General features: G+C 34.1%; 1 protein-coding gene across 1 annotated transcript; it reads left to right on the forward strand.

Moving 5' to 3' along the window:
• Nucleotides 1-856: 856 nt before the first annotated feature.
• Nucleotides 857-3577, forward strand: LOC111875895 (uncharacterized). Its single transcript, XM_023872426.1, has 6 exons — nt 857-1155; nt 1298-1391; nt 1496-1765; nt 1868-1901; nt 2414-2743; nt 3504-3577. Exons 1-6 carry the CDS (start codon nt 857-859, stop codon nt 3575-3577), a joined length of 1101 nt encoding a protein of 366 aa, XP_023728194.1.
• The last annotated feature ends 9124 nt before the right edge of the window (nt 3578-12701 follow it).

The following is a 12701-nucleotide window of genomic DNA, read 5'->3' on the forward strand; positions in this document are numbered from 1 at the left end:
TATCCTTATGGAATAGTGAAAATTGATGAACATCTAAATGCTAATGATATTTTTGATATAGTTAATAAGACTTTGACTGTAAATGAACAAATCAAGATTTTGAAAAAGACTGAGAATTCAACTTCTAAGTCCCAAGACATTTGTTGATATCGAAGATGACAATGCTAGTGAAATTGAAGCAGAAGAAGATGTTGACTTTTCTCAGTTATCTGTCATTAATGTCAAATCATTAGCTAAGGGTAAAGAAAAATGTCATGATTCGAATATTAAAGTTGACAAAGACCAACCCTCTAGTCCGAAAGTTTTTTATCCTGACCATGTTACTGTCGAAGATAGTTAGACTGACAATAACGATGATGAAGATGTTCTGAAGGAAACAAATGATTCAAGTATTTCGAAAGAAACAAAAATTCCTCGAATTGTTGAAGATCAGGTGTATGAAGAGACAAAGAAATTTGACACAATCATGAAAGAAAAAGGTTCTCATTATCTTGAACCTAATTATGTGGTTTATCCAATCTTCAAGTGCACTGATAATGTTGTCTTTCCAAACCAAGTTTTCGTCACAAAGGGTAATGGTGAAAGTGTGGATCCAGAGATAAACAAACTGGTTGAAGAGGACAATAAGAAAGCTTCAAATGAAGGATTTTTCTCAAATCAACGCACCATTGAGAACAATCTTATCAAAAACTCATACACTTTTCAAAGACAAAAGCCAAGTCGAACTTAGGTGGTTAAAACTGAAACGTCAAAGGTTGAAAAACAAACAAATGTTAAAGTTTCTGAAAAACCAATTGAAAAAGTTCAAAGTCAAAAAGAAAATATTCAAAAGATTTAACAAGAAAATGAGATTTCAATGAATAGAGCACAAAATAAGGCTTATTGGAATACTTATGTGTCTAAAAAGAAACAAAAAAAAAATTCTTCCAAAAAGTCTAAAAAGAAAAAGTCTCTTTCTGTTAAGACAAAATCACAAAATCCATTTTTTGGTGAAAAGAAATCGATGTCAAAACCTTCAAAATCACAAAAAGATTTTTCTAAAGACAAGGAACATGTTTTGAAACCAAACCAAAAGTCTAATGTTCAAACTTCTTATCATGAGAATTATGTGAAAAGTCAACAAAAAGTTTTTGTTAAGAACTCTAACAATCAAAGGTTTTCACAAAATAATTTTCAGAGAAGTGATTTTCGATCAATTGAACAAAAGAGTTATCATTGTGTTCCTTATCAAAATAAGTTTTCGCATTCACAAACACTCTTTTCAAGAAATAATGTTGGTTATTAAAACCGTTTTCAGAATTGTTTTACTCAACATGTTTCAACAAGAAAGCCAACAAGAAACTTTAAGAAATTCAAAGCTCAAGGGAAGAGAAATGAATCTTTCAAGACTGGTCAACCTCATTTTCAAAATCCACCTTCGAAACAATCAGTAAAAGCTTCATTTGTTAAAGGAAAAACAAATGTGCAAAATTTCACTCATTGGTTGGAATGAAAGGGAAAGAGATTTCATTCTGGCAAATTCTCTCAAGAACAAATTAAGGATGTATATGAGAAGTATTTGAATGAATCATCAAATGAAAGTTCTTCTCAGAAAGAATCAAATCCTTCTGTTAAAAAATGGAGAACAATTTCGAAAGAAAATGTCAGTAAGAAAGAAACTAAGAAGAATGAGGAGAAAGTTAATGTCAACTTTAAATCTTCGAATGATTACATTTCGATACCCTTAAATAATGATGTAGACTTAATTGATAATGTCAAGACAAAAGTTCATAACTGGATAATTGGATCCTCGTTTCATCAAGCTTTTTATTCTAATAATCCAGGACCCAAACAACCTTGCGAACCTAAATTCTTTAAATGATTGCAGGTTTTGTGTGATGAGCAATACGATAAAAAAAATGGTATATCGACAGTGGTTGCTCTCATCACATGGCTGGGAAGAAGGGAAACCTGAAATATTTTCGAAGACTGGAAAATGTTGGAGATATGAAATTCAGAAATAATAACAAGTGTAAAGTCAAAGGCTATGGGAAGGTGACCAATGGGCAGTTTACAATCAACAGAGTTACTTATGCCGAAGGTCTTCAACACAATTTGATCAGTGTTTCGCAACTTGTTGTGGGCACTGGCAATCAAGTTGTTTTTAATGAAGAAGGAAGTGTCATATCCAACATCGAAACAAAATAAGTTTTTCTTAAATCAAAGTGAAAAGGAGATATGTTTACACTTGACATCAAACCCATTTTTGGTGTTCCTTTTGTTTGTTTACTTTTGAAGGCTTCCTCTGATATAAGTTGGTTGTGGCATCGAAGATTGTCTGATTTGAATTTTAAAAATATGAACAAATTGGTGGTAGAAGATGTTGTTTGAGGATTGCTAGTATTAAAATTTGATAATGATACTCTATATGCAGCTTACGAACAAGTAAAACATCATAGACAAGGTTATCCGATTGTGATTGATTCCAAGATCGTCAAACCTTTGGAACTTCTTCATATTGACCTTTGTGGTTCTTCGACGGTTGAAACACTCTACAACAAGAGGTACATTTTGGTAATTGTTGATGATTTTTCTAGATTTACTTGGGTATATTTTCTTCGTTTAAAATCAGAAACAACTCAAGTGATGATCGATTTTATCAAACAAATCGAATTAAGTTTGAAGAAAAAGGTTTGCAAAATCAAGAGTGATAATGGATCTGAGTTCAAGAACAAGGTTCTAGATTCGTTTTTGGCTGATAAAGGTATTTCACACAAATTTTCCTCTCCTTAAACACCTCAACAGAATGGTGTTGTCGAAAGGAGAAATCATTCAGTCTGCAAAGCAGCAAGAACGATGTTGACTTACGTGAATCTTCCACAATATCTTTAGGCTGAAGCTGTTTCTACTGCTTGCTTTACTCAACATCGGTCTTTTATTCATAGAAGATGTGATATCACTCCTTATGAAATCATTAACAATAGGAAACCAAATGTAAAATTTTTCCATGGTTTTGGTTGCAGGTGCTTCATTATGAATCTTAAGGATAATCTTTCGAAATTTCAGTCTAAGGCTGATGAAGGAATATTCTTAGGTTATTTTCATAATTTTGTTGCATACAGGGTGCTCAACAAGCGAACATGGAAGATCGAAGAAACCTTTAATATCACATTCGATGATCACTATGATTTGATTTTTGGTATTCCTAATAGGGCTATTAATGTTGAAATTCATGTTGAGGATAATCGAATTCCTGAAGCATCGAAACATTTCGAAGATTTCGACAGTGATACAACAAATTGTTGATTTACACTCGACAACAAATTCTCCTGTTTATAACGAAAGTCTGCCAATTTTACAATCTGATCAAGTGGAGGGGGAACACTTGACTTCGAGTACTCATGTTGAGGGGGAGCATACATTCGAGGGGGAGAATGGGAGAATGAATGTTGATGTCGAGGGGGAGCAAAATGATGATCAAAACGAAAATTTTCATGATACAACTGATAATGTATCTATTGCAGGTTCAGAGAATGATGAACCATTTGAAGATGCACCGTTGGATTTTGATCCAACATATCCTCCTTTGGATAGATAGACTTGAAATCATCCACATGAACAAAATTTTGGTGATCCACAAGCTGGAGTATTAACGAGGGCGCAAATTCGTGCAATGAATGAGGTACTCAATACTCACCAGGAATTTTGTATGTTCAATGTTTTTATTTCAAAAATAGAACTGAAATCAGTCAAAGCTGATTTGGAACATCCTGATTGGGTTGTTTCTATGCAATCTGAGCTTGTTGAATTTGAAAGAAACAAGGTATGGAGATTGATTCCCAAACCAAAAGATGTTTCTATTGTGGGCTTAAAATGGATCTTTAAAAATAAAACTGATAAAGATGGTCATGTTGTTCGAAACAAAGCTAGGCTTTTAGTTAAAGGTTATTCACAAAAAGAAGGTATAGACTATGAGGAAACCTTCGCCCCTGTCGCAAGACTCGAGGCAGTTCGAATATTTTTAGCCTATGCAGCGCACAAGGATTTTGATGTCTATGAAATGGATGTCAAGTGTGCATTTCTCAATAGAGAACTCGAAGAGACGGTGTACGTTGAACAACATCCAGGTTTTATTAACGAAAAATTTCATGATCATTGTTATATCTTAGATAAAGTTGTTTATGGGTGAAAACAAGCACCACGAGCATGGTATTCAACTCTTATCAATTTCTTAAATCAATCTAAATTTAAAAAAGGATCAGTTAATCCCACTCTCTTTCAAAGAAAGTTGGTGATCATCTCATGTTTGTTCAAATATATATCGATGATATTATTTTTGGATCTACTTACCCTGCTTTGTGAAGAGAATTAAAAAATTTGATGAAAAGCTAGTTTGAGATGAGTATGATGGAGAAGATAAACAATTTTATGGGATTAAATATTCTTCAGAGCAGAGAAGGCATATTCATCAATCAAGAGAAATATACACGAAATCTGCTGGAAAAATTCGGATTGACGAATAGCACAAAGCTGAGAGTACCATTGGCAGTTGGAACAAGACTTAATCCTTCGTTGGATAAACGAGTTGTTGATCTCACAATGTATCGAAGCATGATAGGTTCGTTACTTTACCTCACGGCAAGTCAACCTGATATTATGTTTTCTATGTGCAATTGTGCTAGGTACCAATCGAATCCCAGGGAGCCTCATCTAACTGTTGTCAAGAATATATTTCGTTATCTTAAAGGAACAACTTTGTTAGGATTTTGGTATCCTTCGAAGTTAGACTTTTTCATTCATGCATTCTCTGATGTTGATTTAGGAGGGTGTAATCTTAATCGAAAAAGCATAAGTGGTGGGTGTCAATTATTGGATGGGAAGTTAGTAAGCTGACAATCGAAAAAGCAAACATGTGTGTCGATTTCCACAACAGAAGCATAATATGTTGTTGTTGCAGCTTGCGCTTTACAAATCATATGGATACAAAGTCAACTGCATGATTATGCAATAAACATGAAGAAAATTCCATTGTATTGTGACTCACAAAGTGTCATTCGCATCTTCCATAACCGTGTGCAATATTTGAAAACCAAACACATTGCTCTTCGTTCCCATTTTATAAAAGATCACATTGAATATGGAAACATAGAAGTTCATTTTGTAAAGACCACTAATCATTTTGCTAGTATCTTTACAAAACCATTGGATGAAAAATCTTTTGTAAGAATTCTACATGGCTTAGGAATGATGGATGTGAATTTTGATCCTAGTCAGCCTTCGTTGGAATGATATGTCAAAGTAGCAAAAAGATGTTGATTCAGTGGTTACTGTTCATAGTCAACACTTCGACATGCTTCGCTTTCGAAATCATGCTCAATGGTTTGACAAAAAATCTTCGTTACTTTTGCAATGTTTCAAATTTTCGTTAGTCAGGTACAAATTTTTTTCGTTGTCTATTATTTCGTTATCAAAAATCAAAAACAACAAAAAGATTTTCATTTTTGTATTTCGTTTTCAAAAATCAAAAACAACAAAAAGATTTTCATTCTTATCTTACTTTTTCAAAAATCAACAACACCAAAAAGATTTTTCGTTATTTTTGTTATTTTCATTCGAAAATTCCAAAATCCAAAAATATTTTTGTGTTTTGTTTACATTTACTAGTACAAGTTTTAACGAAGATTTTTGGTGGTTTATGCTTGTTGCTTAAGGGAAAGGTATGTTTTCAAAACTATGTCCTAGTTAGGATATCTCTAAAAGCATGCTGCAACATGTTGACCCAAGCCTCCTAGACTCAATGGGTTTCGAAGCCTTAATGGATCTCTCATTCTGAGGATTCTTCCTAACTAAGCTATATATTCCCATTAGTCATTGAGCTACCATACTCTACTCAACTGAGTTTAGATTTTCTGATTGGTCAATGTATAGCAGTGGTACTTTCAAATCTTTCAACCAACCTTTTTCATCCTAAATTTCTTTCACATTCACACACAATGACATATGTCCAAGAGATTTCTAGTATACACCAATCAGAATCTAGACATATCAAAACTATGTGTTTATGATTTAACATCATGAGACCGTGATTGAAGTGAAACCCAAACTTTCGAACTCATAAAGGAATTGCGGTAAACTTTGTTCTAGACCTTAACGAAACATTTGTTTCAGTACGAATTTTCAATACTTCAAATCATATTCTTTCTTTTTGCGTGGTCTTGATAAACTGATCGAAACCCACAACATTTTTACCAAATAAGATCTAGCCATACTTTTGTTTTGAGGAATATGATTTTTGTGGAAGTATATATATGATTACCAGTCACTTCAAATATTTTTTTCCAAGCCATACATGTCCCTGACCGCACTGGTCAAATAAGTAATTTCGTTTACAATGTATCACTCTTATGTTTAGATGTGATATGTAATGAAATTTCATACCAACCCATGAATCTATATAAAAAGATGCCCTTCGATACTTCTCTATAAGTATTCGATTGTATTTTACAGGAAACCACACAAACTGTTGATTATCTCTCTTGATAATTAGCGAAGTGATTTTTCCTGGGATCTAATTGGCTTTATGTCGAAATTTTTATTTTCGACATCACAAATCCAAATTTTCTTATACTTGCTTCTTATCTATTTCTTTGGTACACATTGCACTCATGAAGTCCTTGAGGTTCTGAGTAATACCAACTCAGACTGATGATTTCGCAAGTCTGGCACATGACTTCACTTTTTAACCCTAAAATGAAAGAGCCCAACCTCCATGCCGACGGTTTTTGATACTTATCCACAGGATACTTTCGAAACGATGTTTTATGTGACAGTTTGGTTACTGTGCGATTTTCTAGGTAAAAGTATTCATTACTTTTTCCTAACATCGTGTGCTTTATGGCTATGGGTACAACTTTCAAGGAACACAAGGCAATGCTATGAATGAAAACCGTTTGGGATTCAAATTGTGGTTAAATATAAAAGGGGATTTGGGGATTCATTCCAACTTTACGCTCACAAAAACTATTCTAAAAAATATTTGTGATTTTATTCTCTCTGTTCTTCCAAGTTCTTTCCAAAACCCTAACCATGGCTGCTCATCAATCGCAAACCACAAACGATGTCTCATCTTAACCACTAATGAAGACTCAAAGCACAAATTACCAAGTTCAAGGTGATGAACGTGTTTATCCAGAGGAATTAAAAATGCTCATCGTGGCTCTCAAGAGTTATGCTCTGTCTACTGCCATGTTCAACTCTTTTGTTCTTCCTATGTCTTGGTTGTCTTTGGCTGGTTCTATTGCAACATATAGCAAAACCATGATGATTGTTACTTTCTAATTGACGAATGACAAGAAGTTTAGACTGTCCAAGAAGTTATTCGCACAAATTCTGAACATCCCCATTTCTGAACCGTTTTACAAAGTTAAGAATGAACAAGTACTTCACATGTTCAATGAGACAAGTTATCAACCTACTCTCACCAAGATTAATGAGTTCAAGAAATTTGGGTTTCCGTGTATTTGAAACTTTCTCTTTGTAATCTACCTTCAATGCCTGACAGGTTGAAGTGTGGGATTAGATAAAGCTCGATTGGAAGTATACGCAATGGTGGCAGTCATATATTATGACCTACAAGTTGATTATGCTACTCAACTATGGGATGAATTTGTTAAAAGCATTGGGAATACAAATGCCAAGGATGGGATTTCGTTTGCTAGGTACTGGAGTCTTATTCTTTAGTTCGTGTATGATAAAGAGGGTATTCAAGTGCCTGAAAACGAAGAAACTGTTGGGTTTGCTTTGTATCAGTTTCCTAAAACCGTTGAAGATGATGCTGGAGTTTTTCCAAGTGTTGCTAGAATTCCAGATGCAATGATACGCAAGGTTGATCTTATGAATCCTGTCTTGGTGAATTACTTAACGACGATCAATCTGATTGTTGAAACTGGGCTGTTGTTCACAAAGACAACTGAAGGTCCTTCCAAGAAGCGAAGATGATCAAAGAAGGAAACTCAGCTAAGCCCTTAGAAAGCTAGTCTGGTTGCAAAAGAGGCGAAATCTCCAAAGAAGGTCACTGTTAAAGTAAAAGCTTCGAAGAAAAGTTCAAAGCCAGTTGCTACTGAAACTGTTAATCTTGCGAAGGATGTGATACCTTCGAAGACTGGTGTTCTCAAAAGACTCAAGAAAATGGCTCATAAACCTCGCCATTCTCCTGAAAGATCTGGAAGTTTTTCACCTTCCTTTGTCGGAAAGCCACAAATTGGTCGAAAGGGTGTTCTCATTCGTGATATACCCATACCAGTTTCTCCACAAATGAAGAAGAGACGAGCAGAAGATATGGCAAAGAAGATCTCAAAGAAACAAAGGAAGCAGAGGAAATTAATCATTCAAGATGATTCAATGGATGATGAATTTGTATCTGAATCTCCACTAAATAAGAATCAGATGGGCAATTCTTCACATGTGAGGGATTCTCTAGTTAAGTCGAATTCCGAGGAGACTGGAAATCCTGATGGCACTGTGAAAACTTCTATAGTGGACACAACCATCAATCAAGGTTAATAACCAAAAATTTTGACTCTGGAGCAGACAACTGTCATACCACCCGAGGTTTTGAATACTGAATCATTTCATGAGGAGGTTCGAACCTCAGGCATCACTGCGAACGTATCTGATACGGGTGCAAATTTCAACAAGGGTGATGGAGTTTCGACAAATGAAGCCCAAGGTAACCCTTCTCTTGTTGTATCATCTACTTTCGAAACATCTATTGTTGATACTTCCTTTTCGTTACCACCATACATTGCTCCCAATATATCTCATATTCCTTCATCTACTCATTCTCCTACTTTCGATACCATTATGCAACAACCCATTACATCCTTATTACCATCATAATCCACTGAAGAACCTAGAATGGTTCATGATGATGAAACTGATGATGGAGGGTTTGTTGGTTCCTTTTCTGATATTGAGTTTGATCCCGAAGAGGAGAATATTCCCGACAACATGCTCATGTATGGAAAACAGTTCAAGATTCTGAATCGCAAGCTTAACTCCTTCCTCCAACTTCAAGCTGATGTAGTGGGTAAACATTCAGTTTCTGGGATTGAAGTTGATGTCATGTTAAAAGCTCAAGAGCTTTGTTGGGTTTTAAGCATTCTAACACTCCTAAGTGTACATGCAACCCGAAATACCTTGGATCTATGTTTTCTCTATTATACATGCAAATATGAATATTCCAAGGTATTACCCTAACTAGCATACAATCTTTTGATACTTGGGTAATAAAATGGATAGAATACATACCTTGTTGATGTAACTTGTCTTCATGAAGCTTGAGTGCCTAGTGCCCTAAGTGTGACACCTCAAATGGTTCACACAACACCATGAACACTTGGAATAACCTTGAGAATAAGGATACTTTGGTTCTCTCTAGTGAATCGGCCTTGCCCTTTTGTGTACACACACTAGTGCCAATTTCACCAACCAAGGACATCTTTATATAGTGTCGAGATTAGGGTTAAATCATAATACCCATGGCCTTTCATTTCATATGATCCATGTGTTAAACACTCCATGGACTATCCATGAAAGCTTAGCCCAACCTAAATGAACTTGGCCCATCACACATATATATCTTAGAGTCCATATTTAATTAGTTCCTTTTGATCACTTAATTAATTACAAATTAATTCTTGATCAATACTAATTAAATAATATGATTATATATTAATATATTAGAACTTATCATATATTAATATAAATCACTACCATCCTTTTTCCTCATCTTGTCAATCCAATTGTCCCGATGCCATGCATCCCAAATGGACCATGGCGGGTTGGGTCAAGTCTTACCAATTGTAGTTATGGACTTAGACATTAATCCAACAAGCTTCTCCTTCTAAAAAATTGATCAATCTGACAAGAACAGCGAATTAAGGGTTAAGGCTCAATCTGAGACCTTTAATGGCGAACTGAAAGATTTGAAAGCAGTTGCCAAGCAAAGACATGTGTTATTTGTTAGGATGTGAAGACTGTTCGTGAAGATGTAAATCAAAAGATTGAAGAGTTACGCTCTGCTATGGAAAAAGAAATCACCAACTTGACAACTACTCATTCTTCTCTTCTCACGAAGGTAGATATAGTTGCTGGTGTAGTCACATAAATTGCTGAGTATTACCATTCTATGCTTCCAAAGATAGATGAGAAGGTGGAAGTTGATCTAAAATTTTTTGGGAAGATTGACTCCCTTTTAGTTGAATTGAAGGAAATGGTTTCAAAGTCTGGTTCTTCGTCTTTGTTCACTCCTTAGTTTTTAACTCAGAAGTTTCGTTTGCTTGAGTCAACAATTCATTCTGAATTGGCTCCGCTTTCGAAACTATTGAACTTACTACCAACGGATGCGCCACTTGTTGTTGCAGGGGTGCAAGAGGGCGAAAGAAAGGAGGGTGGTGTAAGTAAAGGCGGAGGAGCATCTGGGAAGGCAAGTGGAGATGCAAGTGGTGATGAGAAAGTTGTGGGAAAAGTCCTGACAACTCAACTTCCTACAACTTTGCCGAAGAAGATTGATCCAATTATTTCGACAACTACAACAACAAGACCTCTGCCAAAAGGGATTTTTATTGGTGGATCTAGTTCGTCTTCAAAACCAACACCCACTGAAGCAGAGAAAGGCAAAGGAAAAGTTGTTGTTATTGAACAATCGAAGGAAGAGAGAAAAGCAACTATTGAAACTGAAATGGAAAAACAACGCCATATCCAAAGTATTCTCAGACTTCGTCAAAATGATCCTCAAACTCTGAACAAAGGTGATCTAAGGAAATTACATAGCTATGAGAATATTGAAGCTATGGAGAAATGCATGACTTTGAGAAGAAGACAAAGAAGAATTATGCTTCTGAGAACTTAGATATGAATCAACTGGATTTCCCATCAACAAGATGATGTTTGTTACTTCATAATATCAGATTGTTGACAAGATCGATGAAAAGGAAGAGTACAAGAAGTTAAAACTTCAATTTCATGCAGTACTTAGGAAAGAAGAAAAAGAAGTATGGTCACTCATCAAGATAGTTCGAGTTTTGAATATATCCAAAGATGTTTTATTCGAGGGTGTACTTCAAAATTTCCGATATCACGTAGTCAGAGTAAACATTACTATTGCTGACTTTCGTCTTATGAATCTAAATGACTTAATCACAGTCACAAAGATTCTTAAGGTCAACAATGAAACAAAACTTCAAGGTATAAGCAAGGAAGATTTTATGCTGGGTCTTGCTCATATCAAGCTATTCATCGACAATTATTATGAATGTTTAGCTTTGATAGATGTCGAATTAGCTTTGTCTATGGGTAAAGAGATCATTGTACCACAATCATTGTTAAAGAGCAAATCCGATTTACAGCCTTATGTTGATGGAGAAATTTGTCTGAAACCTCTCGGAATCATTTTTGTTGGAAAAAGCAAGAAGGGGGGAAAGACAAAGTCTTTGTTTCAAGCTTGCGATGTGGAAACATATACAATAGCACAATATATGAATTTGATGGTTCGTATAAATCACTGCAAGAAGAACAACGGAGGAGATAAGGTTGAACTGAAGAAAGTGATGAATTGGTATGCAGAAATTCGAAGTACTATACATCAAGCAATCCATATGTTAATGACTTAGATTCGACACTTCTCACAAAGAGGGAGAATGTTGGGGTTCGAAGGTTGTGAGATGTCGAAATTGTCTTTGTTATTTGTAATATCGAATATTGGATTGTATTTTATTTTAAGGACTACTTTAGTGTCGAAGCTTAGATGTCGAATGTCCTTATACTTTTTGTGTTTTCAGTTTTCCCTATAAATATGGGAAGGATATTTCTAGAGGTTAAAAACTTTTTCGTGATTGTAATCATTTCTCTTTCCTCTTGTATTCAACTGATCAAGTAATACATGTCAAACAGATTATATTTAGATCTCTTGTTATAAATCATTTCATACTCTGATTTTGTTTGATTACTCGATTCAATCGGAACTACAATTCCATGTTGTTTACAAAAAAGATACCAATATTAATTAATCTACATTAAATGTATAAACATGCAACATAAATATAAGGTCTAAACATAATCATTTTATTTAAAAGCGAGAATTGTTTTTACATAATAACTAAATAAAATCTAATAAATATTTCCCCGTAAAAAACTATTCGCCAAAATATTTATCGCCGTCGTTTTGTGCAGGCACACATTAGAATATATATATATATATATATATATATATATATATATATATATATATATATATATATATATATATATATATATATATATATATATATATATATATATATATATAATTTTATAATTTTATCGGGTGTTTTTGTTACAGTAACATTTTACAAATTACCATCCACTAATTATGGAAAAAAAGCGTATTGTAGGGCTGTTCGATTTTTTCTCATACCAAAATAAAAACCTACATATTGAACAAAAATAAAAATAATTTCAACTTTAACTCATTCTACGGTTTCTACCATGTTATTTTTAAACGCATGTCTTAATTTCTTATTGTTCTTTCTCTTTTACTGGTCAAGAAATAAAATTCCATTTGAATAATGTTTGACTTCAATATTATTAAATAATGTTTGTTTACCTTTTTAATAAGTAAAATAAATATATTTTAACGTCTTACGTAATATAATATATATAGAGTGATATGAGGAAATTTTTTA

The sequence above is a fragment of the Lactuca sativa genome, chromosome 4 (assembly GCF_002870075.4).
Source record: "Lactuca sativa cultivar Salinas chromosome 4, Lsat_Salinas_v11, whole genome shotgun sequence".
NCBI classification, from domain to species: Eukaryota; Viridiplantae; Streptophyta; class Magnoliopsida; order Asterales; family Asteraceae; genus Lactuca; species Lactuca sativa.

Excerpts from the sequence above, each read along its gene's own strand:
- LOC111875895 (XM_023872426.1), top strand. The coding sequence starts at position 857 with ATGAATAGAGCACAAAATAAGGCTTATTGGAATACTTATGTGTCTAAA. Across the intron at positions 1,392-1,495 it reads AAATGAATCTTTCAAGACTG|GGAAAGAGATTTCATTCTGG; the intron begins GTCAACCTCATT and ends TTGGAATGAAAG. Across the intron at positions 2,744-3,503 it reads TTCGTTTTTGGCTGATAAAG|GTTCAGAGAATGATGAACCA; the intron begins GTATTTCACACA and ends TATCTATTGCAG.